Here is an 18857-nt window from a genome sequence, read left to right on the forward strand (position 1 = left end):
TGACACAAAAGCTGTAATAAAAGATTACATTCAGTTTTACTTTCCTCTTCTTAGAAACCTCCAGTGAAGAAGCACTTACAACTTCTGAAGGCAAACTGTTCTACAGATTATTTGTCCTCCCTGTTAGGAAGTTTCACCTTAATTCCAGGCTGCTTCGCTCCTTAATTAGTTTCCATCCATTGCTTCTTGTCTTGCTTTTTGATGCTTTGAGAATAGGTTGACTCCTTGTTATTTGTATCAACCCCTCAAATATTGTGGGGTTGATACAGCTATCATCTCACCCCTAGTCCTTCCTTTCATTAACCCAGTTCCTGCAACTGTTCTTCATATGTTTTAGCCTCCAATCTCCTACTCCTCTTTGTTGCTCTCCTCTGCACTCTTTCTAGAGTTTCTACAATTTTTAAATATTATAGTGACCAAAAATGGATGCAGTATTTCAAGTGGAAAAAATATTTTATATCCTGGGGAATAAGATAATATTTGAAAGTGCCTTCCTGGTTCATTGGAGCATCAGAACAACAGGGGATAAAGCACAATCAGGGTTGCGAGAGATTCTTTTTATAGCTAATCTCAATAATGGAATTTTTTTTTTAGCCTTCGTAATGGATTGATTTTCTGCTTTGGCCTACCTCGCAGGGCTGACACCCCCCCCCCAACGCTCTGCTCACACAGCTCTGCTAAACTTACAACTTTTTTTTGCCAAATTACTGGATAGGAGTTAAAAACAGTACAAATTAATCCATCCAGCTTGAAGAGAACTTCTGTTTTACTTCATTTTTTAATTCCAGATCAATTTTGAAAACAGAGGGGAAGAAAGAGATTCCCTGTTTCTATTCAGCTGCTATTTTTCTGGAATTTCTGGAGATGCAGGCCGCCATGTTTTCCTGGATTTCTTGAAATGTCTTGCCGCTCGTTTCCGGGACTACCCGGAAAATGTAAATAAAGGCGAGGATCATAAAAGGCCAGTAAAGGAGGAAGTAGTAGGACTCAAGGTAGGACTAGAGACGGAAACAAAAATTAAGAAATATTGTGATCAAACTTGACAGGTCCACAAGTCACACAGAATTCCGCGGGAAGGTCACCTCTGTACTGAAAAAAAAATCCCCACAGAGTTTTTAAATAAACATTTTCATAATATATTTTAATCTACTTTTTAAACTTCCAAAGAGATTACAGGGTCCCTTACCTTAGTCAGAAGAAACAGCAAAGCTGACAAAAAATTTATTCCCCAACTGATGAATCCTGCAATCACATATGCGGACGCTCGGGATGACTGGAGGAACAATTCACCGATAATCACGGGAAGAACGGAAGCTGGATGGAGAGAAGAGGGCAGGCCTTGTAATTTTTTTTTTTAAAGCAACAACCGCAAAAACTTCCCTTGGTTTTTCTCCACCTGCGAAGACTCCATATCCCATCTGATCACAAACCTGGCCCCATTACGTAGCCCACGAAGAAGAGGAAAATCAGAATAATGCCGAGGATGGCCAGCGCAGGGCTGTCGTTCTGTGGGAAAAAAGGAAGCACCTGTGGGGTGACCATCAAAGTAGCAACCCTTCCCCCCTCCCACAATTTCATTTCTTCAACCGATCTTCTACATGGGAACCCCATGTAGAGAAAACTGGCATTAACTCTTATGAAATTGAGCAACAGGACTAAAATGATGGATTGATGAAATTGACGGTTGGTACAAGTGACAAACTGGCTGAAATTGACGGATTGGTGAAATTGACCAACTGGATGAAACTGATGGATTGGGTGAAATTGATTGATGGTTGAAATTGACCAACTGGATGAAACTGATGGATTGGGTGAAATTGATGGAGTGGCGAAATTGACCAACTGGATCAATTTTAACTAGCTGGGAAGGCTTGTGTGTGAGAAAAACCACAGGCAGGTTAACAAGGGGGAACTCAAATTGTCCTGGTGCAGAGAGCAGGAATGTTACCCACCTTAAAAATGAAGACTAGGGCAATATTTGAGATGATACATATCATGAAGCCACTCAAAATGAGTAATCTCCGCCCAAAGGGCTCGATGGTGCAGATCTAGAAAAAAAGCAAAGAGGATTGACGCTTTTTGACAGCCAAGAACACAAACCAATGCATCATCAAACAAAGGAGCCCACAATTTTTCATCGAGGCTAAAACGATCCTGGTCTTCGCTTTTGCTATCGTGTTTTCGCTAATTTGAACTGCTCCCTGCTGGTTCTATTGCTTTGGGCTACATCACCCTACGACGGTGGGTGCAGCTGAGAACACAAACAAGCCAGTAATCAAGTGGCAATTCGAGGTGGCTTACGGTTGTCAGAAGCATCATCTGGATGACCACGCTTCCTACTAACGGAAGGAGCTTCATAGTTTTGGCAGACAGTTTTAAAGTTTGAAAGCTCTGCTGTGCAAAAATTAAAACCTGCAATCAAAGATAAAAGGGATCAGATGGAGGCACACGTAGAACTTGGGTCAGGCTCCAAAAATCTTTATTGAAATTCTTCTAAGTAGATTTATCACCTGCAGACAGAATCTTGCCAAATTATACCAGACAATTGCACCATAAAGCTTAGACTCTGGGAACTATTAAGGAGGAACCGTCTTCACCCTATTTCTCTCACAGCAACTATTTCAACTGCATTGTCTCTTGCTTCTCTGGAATGCAGCTCCCCCCTCCTGGGAATCGAGACCACATTCCATCACAGTTTGCCCTTTTGTAAAACTGTAACAGCTGCCTCTCCACCCCTCTGTTGCCCTGCAGCCCAGGAAGAGTCTGGATGTGGATCCAGAAATGTTGTTCCTGGCTACAAGGCAGCGTTCGGCACTTTGGGGAAGGACAGAGACTCCAAATTTGAACTGTGCAAAAGCAAATCCTACGTGAGATTGCTCGGAGACGTGACTAACCGCGTTTGTTTGTATAAATCGACTTCCGGAGACCAAGACCACGACAGTGATGACATGCCACCGGAGGCTGCGGAAGCGAAGAAGTTCCCACACTGTCATGTATTTCTGTCTGCTTTCGGCAAAGTGTTCCTGACGGAGTTCTTCCATTTCCTCCTCCACGTCTTCTTCCCCTCTCAGCTTCTTCAAAACTAAAGGAGGAGGAAGAGAAGACAAGAACACATACAAAGGGGCTACATTTGAAAGGAGCTTCCAAGCCTTGCATATCCAAAGGGCAGAAGCTGGGCTACAGGCCTGATCCTCCCTTTGGCCCATGTTGTGGCCTGCCAGCGGCCCGCAGAGCTGGCAGCAGATTCGGACAGTGAGGAGGTTGGGGAGGAACGTGGGCCAGTCCTGGAGTCTGGGGATGGCTCGGATGAGGGCTCTGCGTTGGAGGCAGAGAGGGGGCCAGGGCTATCTGGTAGTTCTTTGCTGCCTCCAGAGTCTGACATCAGCGAGGCTGAAGAACAGTGGGAGCCTGTTTCTAGTGAGTGCATGCGCAGAGCTGCCAGGAGGCAGGAACAATTAAGAAAACAGGGTTGACTCGGGAGTAAGGCTTGGAGGTGATTGGCCCCTCCCATAAGATATAAAAGAGGAGTGAACGGGACGTGAGCTTTGCAGGAAGCAATTCGTTCATCTGGTCGGTAAAAGCTTTGGAAAAGTTCTGTTTGACTCTGTGCTAAGTTTGGCCTTGCCCTGCATGTGGCAATTAGCTCTCTGGCAGCATTCCAAGGGAGATAAGGTAGGTGTTTGTAAACACTCCCCTGCAAGACTGTTTGAGAAGCCTTTCAGACTGGGAATGACAATAATTCACAGCCGTATGAATTAAAGAGGTTTGCCGGGTCTAAGATTGTGCTGTACACTTTCTAAGGAAGCCTAGTTCAGAACAGCTCAGACGAGCGGTTCATAAGGCCGTAAAGCCAGACTTGTGTGGCCGTACCTTCTCTTGCGTTCTCTTCGTCGTTCCTCTGCAAGTACAGAAACCTCGGACTTTCGGGACAAGGCACCAACAATATACTACTAATTATAGCAAATATGGCTGCAACGCCCACTAATAATGAAAAACCTGTGGCAGAGAGAGAGAGGGAAGGAGGGAGAACATTAGGAATCCTACTACATGTTTTAGAAGTAACCTTTCTCTTTTCTACTTCCTCTTCTCTTACTTTGATTCTTCTGCGCTGGGACTTTTTGACATTGGAAAGATACCCTCCCTGGCTTAGCACGACTTAAAGTTTGCAGCAAGGAAGGATGGAGGTGGAAATACTTACTTTCTTCGTTTCCCCAGATCTGGGGACTGGTTAAGATTTGGACCAGAACGTATCCCCAGATGAAGAAGAGAACCAAAGTTGTTACCAGGGTTCCCCTTAGATTCAAGGAAGAGATTTCAAGGATGTAGAGAGAGACAGAGTAATTAAGAGTTCCTGTGGAATAAATTGAAAATTACATTTCAGACCCAGCTTGCATTCTAGCAAGTGCAGAATTTAGGTGTGTGGTGGCCCTGAGATTTGCAAATTTAAGTCTCCAATTTAGGGGACATTGGGTTATAACAGTGCTGTGCTGTCCCATGCAATCTTCACTTGTTCCTGCTTGGCCCCTCCGATTTGAGCTGATACCTTGAAGCTGAACCCGGAGCCAAGAAATGAGAGTATGTGCAATGAGGTTTACCAACCCTTTTCTCCCAGCCTGCTCTCCCGTCTCATTTCACGGGTATGAATCTGACTGCCGTCTCCTTATGACTAAAATCCTCGGAGTCTTCTTTAACCGGATTTATTGAAGGGGAGACAGAGTTAGGTTGCAGAAATCTTGGCACGTGGAACATTTAATACAAAGGTAGAGTTCGGCCCTTTTATTTGGGGGCTTAAGATAAAGCAGTCAAGGACTCACCTGATGCTATTCCTACAAAAAAACGAGCGAAGAGGCTGAATTCAAAGCGCTGGAATATTTTATCAAAACACAAGATGGCAGCTGAAAAAATACTAATTACGTTGCTAATTAAGATGGCGGATTTTCTGAAAAGACACGGAAAGAGACACATTCAAGGAAACAGGAATTGCAAAAATGTTAATTTTTTTTTTTAGCCCTGAACAACCAACAGCATCCTGATTGTCTTTTTTTAAAGGAGCAATTTGTCCCTGGAATTGCAGGAGATTATGCAAAACCCAAAAAACTTATGGTCTGTAAATTTCTATTGTTTCTGTGCTGACTGCATTCCTGTGGTTTTGTTATCGCAACTAAGTATTTGCCTGTTAAATGGTTCTGCCCGGAGCTATTAACTGAAGGGAGAGAGAAGGAAAAAAAACCCTTCTCTTTCACTTTATTTCTCCCCCTGAGTTTGAAAGAGGCTAGATTTTTTTCTGCTGAGGAAATGAGGAGCTCACATGTGTACAGTAACGAGTGTGAAATGCAGGGTTTTTTTGCTACTGGTTCTGTGGGTGTGGCTTGGTGGGCGTGGCTTGGTGGGGAGGTGTCATGTGACTGGGTGGGCATGTCCAACTTTTTATTTTACTTCTTAAAGTATTTTGTACTCCCTATCGTCGGAACCTTTTTTTCTTTTTTCTTTTAGTTTTTAAAGCATTTTCTACTACTGGCTTGCCTGAACTGGTAGTTTTTATCACTACCAATTTGCCCGAACCAGAGCGAACTGGTAGCATTTCACCCCTGGCTGTAACCAACCAGATCAGAGGTGGGTTTCAGCAGGTTCTGACCAGTTCTGGAGAACCGATAGCAGAAATTTTGAGTAGTTCGGAGAACCGGTAGTAAAAATTCTGACTGCCCCCCGCCCATCTGTTCTCTGCCTCCCGAGTCCCAGCTGATTGGGAGCAAATGGGGATTTGTAGTAACTCTTCACCCTGGATTGGGGAGGGAATGGAGATTTTCCCCACCACCCCGGAGGCCAGAAACAGCCCATTTACCAACTTCCAGTGGGCCCGGAAGGCCCGAAAATCAGCTGGAGGTTGGACTAGAAGACCACCAAGGTCCCTTCCAACTCTGTTATTGTTATTATTATCCATCATTTGTCTCAAGTGGTATAGTGTCTCTTGCTTGAATTGGACTAAAAGTCTCTTCCAGCTCTCTTTTTCTGTCATTTATTGAATATTTATTTAAACACAGCCCCTGTTAATCTTGGTGTCAAGTTTCCGAAAGATGCCCTAATTAGTTCATGAGCCATAATCCACACTTCAAAGGAAATATATTCATTTATTAGGAGCACCATTCTGGCAATACTCGGATGCAGTTAGGACTGATCCCACGTAGATTTACGTTCCCCTATGACCCTGTCTTTCCCCTCCTCTCTGGCCATGTCATAAATCACATTCTCCAATTAACCACTTTGGCTGGCTGTGAAACCTAACACCCTCCTTCTGACTGCGGTCAGAAAGAATGTATGGAATGCACTTCAGTTCTCCCTCCCTCCTGCTCATGGCAACTTGAAAGCTTTGCAAGTTGACACTTGGTTAATTTAAATTTTGGTTTCGTTTTCAGTGGATCAATCAATTTGATGCTCTGGATGTTTGGAGCTAAGTGGGGACTCAGGAAAGGGGTTAACTTTACATGCCAATGTATGGCACCAATGCCATAGAAACATAGGATATTTGGTATTTTATTGTATATACACAGCCCAGAAATTCTCTTTAAGATGTGCCTACTATACCTGCCATATTTGTCTGCCAGATAACCCCAGAGATACACTCCCAAAAGACCTCCAAGAGGGATGAAAATGGTAAGTAATATTAAGAACTTGAAACGCACAGCCTCTTCCTTCAATCCTTCCTCCTGAAGATTCAGCAACTGAATCTTTACCTTAAAAACATAAATGGGAAAACCGCATCAAGAACACACTTAACCTCCTTCCCAGCTGCCTCCCTCCACCTCACCTAACCTCCCTGCGAGGTAGGCTGGCCAAGCTGGCAATCCCTAAGGAAAATCCAGGTCCTGAAGAAATCTGGAGCAGAGATGCTAAAGAAATATATTTATTTTTTGGGGAAAACTTTGGGACATTTCCTCCTGTTCCTCCTCCAAGCAATGTGTTCTGTCCCCGTCTCACACACGCACACAAACAGACATCCGGGGGTTAAATAAACTGGCAGACAACCAATTCTTCTGATAAGAAGCTTGGCAGCAACCCAGTAGCTGCTTGCCAAGAACTTTACTCATAAACAAAATACACACAGTCAAGAATTGTCCAGTTCGTAAAATAAATCCAAGGCCGATAATGTTGTTTCCAAAGATGCAATGTGACTCGATAGTAGTTAGTTTTGTCCGTCACAGAGTCTGAATGGCAAACTCACCCCCTTTTATACCCTGTGGAGTGTGGTCCAGTGACTCAGCTTAATCTCTGGCACACCTTTTCTTCTGTTGTGCACGCTTATCTCTGCGACACTGCCGAGGATCCAGCCAAGACTCATTTCCCTCATCACTGTCCACCTGTGGCTGCGTGGATGTGCTTGGCCCCGGCCCTATCTCTTGTCCTTCGGCGGACACCGAAGGCATTGCCAGAGAGGAGGGTCCTGGAGAGAGAGGCCTTGCCAACTCCTCTCCTTCACTCTCGGGGTCCTCTCCTGCTGATGACACAGGCTCAGGTAACAGAGCCACAACACAATGTGTTTGACCGTCAGCCATTATGGTGGGCAGGTGAGACAACCCCACTGAGGTTTTTTCTTGAAGGAAATCCAAGAAAAGAAAAGCTTCAGAAGAAAACAGGACGTTTAATTTGACTACATATGCTAGTTTTGTGGCCGCTCAAGAAATAGTCAGGCAAGGGAAGGGTTTTGTGGCTCCCGGGTGTTTTCTTTTCTATGGGAAACAGGTCCAAATGGCTCTTTGAGTGTTTAAGGTTGCAGAGCCCTGGCCTAGAGAGTGCATCCGTTGGCTGTGGAAGAAACTGGGGAAGTGCAAAGTCAGGCTGGGCAGAGCAGGGGAGAGGTAGAACAAGGGAGAGCGAGTTCAGATGAAGATCAAGGCCCACCCTCTCCTCATCCTAGGGCACGCAGGGAAGAACGGAGAAGAGAGCAACATGGGTTGCGTGGCTTATGAGGGAAAAAAGGGCCCCGGTTTCCTTCACAAGGCACACCTGGGGATGGAGTTTAAAGGAGAGGCAAATGGGAGGGGCGGTTGTCGGGAACAAATGCTGAGTTCATCTGGTGCTTATCTGAATTCCTGGCATCCTCCCAACCGGTTTGATTTACTGCCGTGCTACTTCACGTCTGGAATTCCTTATTTTGCTTGCCCTGCCGGATTCATTATCTTGTCTTGCCTTGTTGGATTTTTAGTTGAAAGTTTTCTGCTTACAACATTTGGGACTGAAGTATTGTCAGCCAATACTGTGACATGTTGGTGGAAGAGCTCTCTCCAGGCCAGAGAGTTGAAAGGGACATTGGGTGCACAGTTGGAGATTGTTGTGACTCCGACCCCCAAGCCCGTCTTATTGGAGAGAGAAGACTCCGAAAGTGAAGGAGAGGAGTTGGCAAGGCCTCCCTCTCCAGGACCCTCCTCTCTGGCAATGCCTCAGGTGTCTTCCAAAGGCCATGAGATAGGCCAGGAGCCAGGCACTTCCGAGCAGCCGCAGTTAGACAGCGACGGAGATAAGTCTTGGCTGGATCCCCGACAGCGTCGGAAAGACAAGCACGCACAGCAGAGAAGGAGGCGTGCCAGAGATTAAACTGAGTCATTGGACCACACCCCACAGGGGATAAAAGGGGGTGTGGTGGCCATTCAGGCTTTGTGACGGACAAAACTGAAAGCTAGCAAGTCATTCTGCATTTCTGGAACTTTGTTATATGTTCTGCTTGGACTGATTTTTGGACTAAACTTGACTATTCTTTGGCTTTTGTGGGCTTTGATGTTTCGGTCGGAGGAGATAAACCTCCCTTTGTAAGTAAAAACTTTTGGCAAGCAGCCACCGGGTTGCTGCCAATTCTGTTATCAAAGGAAATTCTTGTCTGCTGGTTTATTTTAACTCTTGGTCGACTGCTGGTGTGCGTGTGTGAGACGGGGACAGAACAGAGATCATAAAGGGACTCATATCGGTTCTCTGGCTCTCCGAACCACCCGCCTCCATCGCTACCGGATCAGGCGATCCGGTCCGAACCGGGAGCATTTCACCCCTGCTTTAATCCCTCTTTCAAACTGTGCTGTCTTTAAAAGAGTGGCTTTTGTCTTTTTAATGCAGATGGACAAAGGAGGGGAGGGGAAGGGAAAGGGAAAGGCCAAAAGGAAGGGAAGGGGGGGAAAGTGGAGGGGAGAGGACAGAACAGGCAATACTATTTTGAAAACCCGATGGGGTGGGCTAAGCCAGCATCCGTGCGCCGTGAAAGACACTGGGCCCACACAGAGCAAACTCAGCAACCCTAACAGGTTGTGCGAATCACTGCCACGTCCCAACCCAAGATCACCCAGCAGGATTCACTTACCGCAACGGGATGGGTCATAAGAAAGAACGTGTATCCATACTGCAAAACCCCCAAACTGGACCCCATTACTGAGAGAACGAGTGGACGGGTCAGTTTCTATGCAGGAGGAGGAAAACAACACAATTCCTTCAGTGGATAAGGACAAAAAACAACACAACGCATCTAAGACCTCCCCTCTCCTTTCCCCCTCTCTGTTTCTAGCTTGGATGGGAAGAAGGCTGATCTTCTGCATGTGCTTTACTGATAGGAGAAACTAATGATTTTCCCCAAGTTAGTTTGGACTCCATGCATCTCCTGGTGGTGTCCCATCCACAAACAAGCCAGTGAGCTTTAGGAGATTTCAAAGATTGTCTAGGCATTGCCATTTTCTTTTCTTTCTTTCTTTTTTAATACAGTTGAGAGCGGATCCTCTTCAGAAATAATAATAATAATAATAATAATAATAATAATAATAATAATAATAATAATAATAATAATAGTAATAGTAATAATTTTATTTCTATACCGCCCTTCTCCCGAAGGACTCAGGGCGGTGTACAGCCAATTTAAAAACACAAGACACAACAATGATTAAAAATTAAAATAATTAAATAGATTTGGCTGGTTTAAAACCCCAAAAATTTAAAATACCCCAATTTAAAATCATTATGTTGATAGCCCGGCCTGGCGGAACAACAGGGTCTTCAATGCGCAAATTCTTCATAATTTCTCTGCCCTGCCTTGCCCTAAAGCTTAGAAATAACCACCGATCGAGATAACCCGCAACTCAAGCAGCCCTCCAAACTCACATTATTTCGGGTTGTGGGTTCCGATTCCTCTTTGTCCTCCATCCTTCCGGGGAGATCAAGAGAAAAACCCCGAGAAAACTATAACCCAATTGAAAAGAGGAAAGGCATTTATTGAGAAACCAATATTACACTAACAAAGTGAGGTCGGATAGACCTAATTGATCTACAAAGAGATACAAGTCGTTCTGTCTCCCTCGGAATATAATGTACTTACAAATTTGTTTGTTATTTGCTATGTTGTCTTGTATGTTATTTATATGGTGCGTTGTTATTTTTTGTTTTTTTTAATGGAAAATGTAAATAAAGATTATTTTAAAAAAAAAAGAGAGAGAGAAAAACTCCTGATCGGGTAAAAACGGGGGGTGGGGGAAAAAGGCAAAAAAAGCAGTGGTGAAATGTAAAATTTGTTACTACCGGTTCTGTGGGTGTGGCTTGGTGGGGGGTAATGTGACTGGGTGGGCGTGGCCAACTTTTTTTTTCTTTTAAAAGCCTCTGATGATTGTGCGGCTCAGCTGGGCATGGTGGGGGGGGGCAGGGATTTTTGCTACCGGTTCTCCAAACCATCCGCCGCCATCACTACCGGATCGGGCGATCCGGTCCGAACCGGGAGCATTGCACGACTGAAAAAAAAGTCTTCCACCCTATTTACAAAACATTATCTCCCCAGATAGACTGTGGCGGATCAGGGAGGCTCCATAGAGCCCCTCACCAATGATGGACAGCTTTTCGCAAAGAGGAAATTAAAGGGGACAAGCTTAGATTTTCCCCATCTTTTCTTTTGAACGTTGGCTTAAGAGCTTCCTGTTCAATTCCTAATTGTTATAATAAATCCTCCTAAATTGCTTGGCACCTTCCCTGACCCTCCACTGCTCCTCTGGAGGAGGCCAGTCTTCCAGATTTTGGATTTTAAGGTTAGAAATGTTGTTTTTTTTAAAGCCAGCTTACTATTTTTGGGGGTGTCTCGGAGTAAAAAGTGAAAAACCACAGCTGTCTTTTCTATCGAACGAAAAATGCTGGAGCAGCAGAGAGAACCAATCAGGGAAAGGAGGCGGGAACATTCCGGGAAAAGTGAAATGGCAGTTAGGTGGCTGTTTTGCATAAATTTACATCCAGGGGGTTCCAGTTTCAGATTACTGCCCATAATTTTCCCAGCGTTTTTGGTACAGAAAGTTTTTCCAACTTTCCTCTGTATCTCAGCACCCGGTGATCTCCTGCTGGTCTTCCATCCCAATTCAAAAGCCAATTTATTCTTCCCAGTCCGCCAAGATCAGTTTTTCATTACTGACTTAATTGAAACGGCCCGTTTTCCCATGAAATTGGTGAATGAATTGATTGAATACTTTATTTGGCCAAGTGTGTTTAGAGAAAAGGAATTTGTCTCGGGGGCAGAAGTTCTGAATGGGAGTCCAAACCAGGAAATCACAAGTGACCAGAGAAAAAATGGTTACTTAAATACAAGAAGGTTGTGAAAACGATTTTAAAAACCTAGCAAACAACCGAAAACGAAAAACTCGTGAAAAACTCTCTCACATGCAGAAAAAAAACAACGAACAAAGATTCAAAGCTCATTTATTCATTTATTTTTTTTAAAAAAACACACTTTTGTTCAAAGCCCCTTCAACGAGGCGGATGGAAAATTAAATTTTGATCTGTACATTTAAGAGTTTTGTTGCACCAACACACAGAGAGAAGTGAGGAATACAGAACCAGAAAAATCAACCTGGACCCCCCCAAAAAAAAAATTAAAAAAAAATTGCAGCACTTATTCGAAGGCCAATAAAGCAGCATTCCCACAAAATTGTGGGTGTCCACTGGAACCAGACATGTGTGAGTCCAATCGCTTTAGTGGGTGGGTTACGATAAAATCAAAATGAACCGATATGCAGCCTGTAAAAGTCCTCCCGGATGCAAAGACTGTACCACCCACAAGTATCCATCTTGGATGCATCGTTTCAAGAAGAAAATTGCAGCCAATTGCTCATAGTGTTGCCAGGTGTCCACTATTTGAGCGGACAGTCCGTTTTTTTTCACATTATGTTCAATTTTTTTTCACAAAATAGTGGACATTTTTTTTATTCAAAAGCTTTATGATGAAATTAAAATGTAATTTAATATTTTACATATTATTATATTAGATGTTTTGAATTTTAAATAAAGTTTTGAAGTGATTATTTGAATATGTGTTAAAATGTTTGTAAGAAAATATATAATTTAATTGGAATTTTTTTTTTCATTTTTTTACTACTTTTTTTTTTTTAATTTGATTTATATGCGGCCCTTCTCCGGAGACTCAGGGCGACTTACAATGCGTTAAGCAATTACTACTTAACCCCTCCCCCGCCCCCCCCCACTCCCCCGCTTGTTCGCTATTTTTTGGACGCACACCTGGCAACCCTAACAAGATTGAGGGTGAAATTCCATGTCTAAAAATGGTGTTGCTTCCACTTTTTAAAAATCGAGCCTTTTTGGTGCCTCGAGAAGAAAACGCGTGACTCCGCGGTCAGGAAAATTCTGCCCAAGAACCAAAATGCTTTTTGAAGCCAAATTTTTTTTTTGAAACCAAATGCAAAAATGCACATCAGGATGAGCTTCAGGATGAAATAACATGTCTAAAAATGGTGTTGCTTCCACTTTTTAAAAATCAAGCCTTTTTGGTGCCTGGGGAGGAAAACGCTTTACTCCGCGGTCAGGAAAAATGCTGCCCAGGAACGAAAAAGTTTTTTGAAGCCAATTTTTTTTTTTTGAAACCAAATGCAAAAACGGAAACCAGGATGAGTTTCGGGGTGAAATTCCATGTCTAAAAATGGTGTTGCTTCCACTTTTTAAAAATCGAGCCTTTTTGGTGCCTCGGGAAGAAAACGCTTTACTCCGCGGTCAGGAAAAATGCCGCCCAGGAACCAAAAATGTTTTTTAAAGAGAATTTTTTTTTTTGAAACCAAATGCAAAAACGGACACAAGGATGAGTTTCAGGATGAAATTGCATGTCTAAAAATGGTGTTGCTTCCACTTTTTAAAAATCGAGGCGTTTTGGTGCCAGGAGAAGAAAACGCTTTACTCCGCGGTCAGGAAAAATGCCGCCCAGGAACCAAAAATATTTTTTGAAGCCAAATTTTTTTTTGAAACCAAAGGCAAAAAAGGACACCAGGACAAGATTGAGGGTGGAATTCCATGTTTAAAAATGGTGTTGCTTCCACTTTTTAAAAATCGAGCCTTTTTGGTGCCTGGGGAATAAAACGTGTGACTCCACGGTCAGGAAAAATGCTGCCGAGGAACCAAAAATGTTTTTTGAAGCCGAAATTTGTTTCTTTAAACCAAATGCAAAAACGGACACTAGGATGAGTTTCACGATGAAATTCCATGTCTAAAAATGGTGTTGCTTCCACTTTTTAAAAATCGAGCCTTTTTGGTGCCTGGGGAAGAAAACGCGTGACTTAATGGTCAGGAAAAATGCTGCCCAGGAACCAAAATGTTTTTTGAAGCCAATTTTTTTTTTTTTGGAAACCAAATGCAAAAACGGACACCAGGATGAGTTTCGGGATGAAATTCCATGTCTAAAAATGGTGTTGCTTCCACTTTTTAAAAATCGAGCCTTTTTGGTGCCTGGGGAAGAAAACGCGTGACTTAATGGTCAGGAAAAATGCTGCCCAGGAACCAAAATGTTTTTTGAAGCCAATTTTTTTTTTTTTTTGAAACCAAATGCAAAAACGGACACCAGGATGAGTTTCGGGATGAAATTCCATGTCTAAAAATGGTGTTGCTTCCACTTTTTAAAAATCGAGCCTTTTTGGTGCCTGGGGAAGAAAACGAGTGACTTAATGGTCAGGAAAAATGCTGCCCAGGAAGCAAAATGTTTTTTGAAGCCAATTTTTTTTTTTTTGAAACCAAATGCAAAAACGGACACCAGGATGAGTTTCGGGATGAAATTCCATGTCTAAAAATGGTGTTGCTTCCACTTTTTAAAAATCGAGCCTTTTTGGTGCCTGGGGAAGAAAACGCGTGACTTAATGGTCAGGAAAAATGCTGCCCAGGAACCAAAATGTTTTTTGAAGCCATTTTTTTTTTTTGAAACCAAATGCAAAAACGGACAGCAGGATGAGTTTCGGGATGAAATTCCATGTCTAAAAATGGTGTTGCTTCCACTTTTTAAAAATCGAGCCTTTTTGGTGCCTGGGGAAGAAAACGCGTGACTTAATGGTCAGGAAAAATGCTGCCCAGGAACCAAAATGTTTTTTGAAGCCAATTTTTTTTTTTGAAACCAAATGCAAAAACGGACACCAGGATGAGTTTCGGGATGAAATTCCATGTCTAAAAATGGTGTTGCTTCCACTTTTTTAAAATCGAGCCTTTTTGGTGCCTGGGGAAGAAAACGCGTGACTTAATGGTCAGGAAAAATGCTGCCCAGGAAGCAAAATGTTTTTTGAAGCCATTTTTTTTTTTGAAACCAAATGCAAAAACGGACACCAGGATGAGTTTCGGGATGAAATTCCATGTCTAAAAATGGTGTTGCTTCCACTTTTTAAAAATCGAGCTTTTTTGGTGCCTGGGGAAGAAAACGAGTGACTTAATGGTCAGGAAAAATGCTGCCCAGGAAGCAAAATGTTTTTTGAAGCCAATTTTTTTTTTTTTGAAACCAAATGCAAAAACGGACACCAGGATGAGTTTCGGGATGAAATTCCATGTCTAAAAATGGTGTTGCTTCCACTTTTTAAAAATCGAGCCTTTTTGGTGCCTGGGGAAGAAAACGCGTGACTTAATGGTCAGGAAAAATGCTGCCCAGGAACCAAAATGTTTTTTGAAGCCAATTTTTTTTTTTGAAACCAAATGCAAAAACGGACACCAGGATGAGTTTCGGGATGAAATTCCATGTCTAAAAATGGTGTTGCTTCCACTTTTTAAAAATCGAGCCTTTTTGGTGCCTGGGGAAGAAAACGCGTGACTTAATGGTCAGGAAAAATGCTGCCCAGGAACCAAAATGTTTTTTGAAGCCAATTTTTTTTTTTTTAAACCAAATGCAAAAACGGACACCAGGATGAGTTTCGGGATGAAATTCCATGTCTAAAAATGATGTTGCTTCCACTTTTCAAAAATCGAGCCTTTTTGGTGCCTGGGGAAGAAAACGCGTGACTTAATGGTCAGGAAAAATGCTGCCCAGGAACTAAAATGTTTTTTGAAGCCAATTTTTTTTTTTGAAACCAAATGCAAAAACGGACACCAGGATGAGTTTCGGGATGAAATTCCATGTCTAAAAATGGTGTTGCTTCCACTTTTTAAAAATCGAGCCTTTTTGGTGCCTGGGGAAGAAAACGCGTGACTTAATGGTCAGGAAAAATGCTGCCCAGGAACCAAAATGTTTTTTGAAGCCAATTTTTTTTTTGAAACCAAATGCAAAAACGGACAGCAGGATGACTTTCGGGATGAAATTCCATGTCTAAAAATGGTGTTGCTTCCACTTTTTAAAAATCGAGACTTTTTGGTGCCTGGGGAAGAAAACGCGTGACTTAATGGTCAGGAAAAATGCTGCCCAGGAAGCAAAATGTTTTTTGAAGCCAATTTTTTTTTTTTTGAAACCAAATGCAAAAACGGACACCAGGATGAGTTTCGGGATAAAATTCCATGTCTAAAAATGGTGTTGCTTCCACTTTTTAAAAATCGAGCCTTTTTGGTGCCTGGGGAAGAAAACGCGTGACTTAATGGTCAGGAAAAATGCTGCCCAGGAACCAAAATGTTTTTTGAAGCCAATTTTTTTTTTGAAACCAAATGCAAAAACGGACACCAGGATGAGTTTCGGGATGAAATTCCATGTCTAAAAATGGTGTTGCTTCCACTTTTTAAAAATCGAGCCTTTTTGGTGCCTGGGGAAGAAAACGTGTGACTTAATGGTCAGGAAAAATGCTACCCAGGAACCAAAATGTTTTTTGAAGCCAATTTTTTGTTTTGAAACCAAATGCAAAAACGGACACCAGGATGAGTTTCGGGATGAAATTCCATGTCTAAAAATGGTGTTGCTTCCACTTTTTAAAAATCGAGCCTTTTTGGTGCCTGGGGAAGAAAACGCGTGACTTAATGGTCAGGAAAAATGCTGCCCCGGAACCAAAATGTTTTTTGAAGCCAATTTTTTTTTTTGAAACCAAATGCAAAAACGGACACCAGGATGAGTTTCGGGATGAAATTCCATGTCTAAAAATGGTGTTGCTTCCACTTTTTAAAAATCGAGCCTTTTTGGTGCCTGGGGAAGAAAACGCGTGACTTAATGGTCAGGAAAAATGCTGCCCAGGAACCAAAATGTTTTTTGAAGCCAATTTTTTTTTTTGAAACCAAATGCAAAAACGGACACCAGGATGAGTTTCGGGATGAAATCCATGTCTAAAAATGGTGTTGCTTCCACTTTTTAAAAATCGAGCCTTTTTGGTGCCTGGGGAAGAAAACGCGTGACTTAATGGTCAAGAAAAATGCTGCCCAGGAACCAAAAAGTTTTTTGAAGCCAATTTTTTTTTTTGAAACCAAATGCAAAAACGGACACCAGGATGAGTTTCGGGATGAAATTCCATGTCTAAAAATGGTGTTGCTTCCACTTTTTAAAAATCGAGCCTTTTTGGTGCCTGGGGAAGAAACGCGTGACTTAATGGTCAGGAAAAATGCTGCCCAGGAACCAAAATGTTTTTTGAAGCCAATTTTTTTTTTTGAAACCAAATGCAAAAACGGACACCAGGATGAGTTTCGGGATGAAATTCCATGTCTAAAAATGGTGTTGCTTCCACTTTTTAAAAATCGAGCCTTTTTGGTGCCGGGGGAAGAAAACGCGTGACTTAATCGTCAGGAAATATGCTGCCCAGGAATCAAAATGTTTTTTGAAGCCAATTTTTTTTTTTGAAACCAAATTCAAAAACGCACACCAGGATGAGTTTCGGGATGAAATTCCATGTCTAAAAATGGTGTTGCTTCCACTTTTTAAAAATCGAGCCTTTTTGGTGCCTGGGGAAGAAAACGCGTGACTTAATGGTCAAGAAAAATGCTGCCCAGGAACCAAAATGTTTTTTGAAGCCAATTTTTTTTTTGAAACCAAATGCAAAAACGGACACCAGGATGAGTTTCGGGATGAAATTCAATGTCTAAAAATGGTGTTGCTTCCACTTTTTAAAAATCGAGCCTTTTTGGTGCCTGGGGAAGAAAACGCGTGACTTAATGGTCAGGAAAAATGCTGCCCAGGAACCAAAAGGTTTTTTAAAGCCAATTTTTTTTTTTGAAACCAAATGCAAAAACGGACACCAGGATGAGTTTCGGGATGAAATTCCATGTCTAAAAATGGTGTTGCTTCCACTTTTTAAAAATCGAGCCTTTTTGGTGCCTGGGGAAGAAAACGCGTGACTTAATGGTCAGGAAAAATGCTGCCCAGGAACCAAAATGTTTTTTGAAGCCAATTTTTTTTTTTTGAAACCAAATGCAAAAACGGACACCAGGATGAATTTCGGGATGAAATTCCATGTCTAAAAATGGTGTTGCTTCCACTTTTTAAAAATCGAGCCTTTTTGGTGCCGGGGGAAGAAAACGCCTGACCCTGCGGTCAGGAAAAATGCTACCCAGGAACCAAAATGTTTTTTGAAGCCAATTTTTTTTTTTGAAACCAAATGCAAAAACGCACACCAGGATGAGTTTCGGGATGAAATTCCATGTCTAAAAATGGTGTTGCTTCCACTTTTTAAAAATCGAGCCTTTTTGGTGCCTGGGGAAGAAAACGCGTGATATAATGGTCAGGAAAAATGCTGCCCAGGAACCAAAATGTTTTTTGAAGCCAATTTTTTTTTTTTGAAACCAAATGCAAAAACGGAGACCAGGATGAGTTTCGGGATGAAATTCCATGTCTAAATATGGTGTTGCTTCCACTTTTCAAAAATCGAGCCTTTTTGGTGCCTGGGGGAAGAAAACGCGTGACTTAATGGTCAGGAAAAATGCTGCCCAGGAACCAAAATGTTTTTTGAAGCCAATTTTTTTTTTTTTTGAAACCAAATGCAAAAACGGACACCAGGATGAGTTTCGGGATGAAATTCCATGTCTAAAAATGGTGTTGCTTCCACTTTTTAAAAATCGAGCCTTTTTGGTGCCTGGGGAAGAAAACGCGTGACTTAATGGTCAGGAAAAATGCTGCCCAGGAAGCAAAATGTTTTTTGAAGCCAATTTTTTTTTTTTGAAACCAAATGCAAAAACGGACACCAGGATGAGTTTCGGGATGAAATTCCATGTCTAAAAATGGTGTTGCTTCCACTTTTTAAAAATCGAGCCTTTTTGGTGCCTGGGGAAGAAAACGCGTGACTTAATGGTCAGGAAAAATGCTGCCCAGGAACCAAAATGTTTTTTGAAGCCAATTTTTTTTTTGAAACCAAATGCAAAAACGGACACCAGGATGAGTTTCGGGATGAAATTCCATGTCTAAAAATGGTGTTGCTTCCGCTTTTTAAAAATCGAGACTCTTTGGTGCCGGGGGAAGAAAACGCGTGACTTAATGGTCAGGAAAAATGCTGCCCAGGAACCAAAATGTTTTTTGAAGCCAATTTTTTTTTTTTGAAACCAAGTGCAAAAACGGACACCAGGATGAGTTTCGGGATGAAATTCCATGTCTAAAAATGGTGTTGCTTCCACTTTTTAAAAATCGAGCCTTTTTGGTGCCTGGGGAAGAAAACGCGTGACTTAATGGTCAGGAAAAATGCTGCCCAGGAACCAAAATGTTTTTTGAA

General features: G+C 42.3%; 1 protein-coding gene across 1 annotated transcript; it reads right to left on the reverse strand.

The window, feature by feature from the left end:
- Positions 1 to 830: 830 nt before the first annotated feature.
- Positions 831 to 10741, reverse strand: LOC139326159 (solute carrier family 2, facilitated glucose transporter member 7-like). The gene is made up of 13 exons (XM_070956292.1): positions 10709 to 10741; positions 10129 to 10206; positions 9341 to 9436; positions 6583 to 6731; positions 4815 to 4939; positions 4199 to 4351; positions 3871 to 3996; positions 2895 to 3082; positions 2302 to 2412; positions 1953 to 2048; positions 1431 to 1506; positions 1187 to 1314; positions 831 to 998 (listed from the first exon to the last, which is right to left on the reverse strand). The coding sequence occupies exons 1-13, from the start codon at positions 10739 to 10741 to the stop codon at positions 831 to 833; spliced, it is 1527 nt and encodes a 508-aa protein (XP_070812393.1).
- Between the last annotated feature and the right edge of the window lie 8116 nt (positions 10742 to 18857).

Source organism: Pituophis catenifer, unplaced genomic scaffold (assembly GCF_029215685.1).
Source record: "Pituophis catenifer annectens isolate HBS135680 unplaced genomic scaffold, rPitCat1.0.hap2 SCAF_18, whole genome shotgun sequence".
In the NCBI taxonomy this organism is placed as follows: Eukaryota; Metazoa; Chordata; class Lepidosauria; order Squamata; family Colubridae; genus Pituophis; species Pituophis catenifer.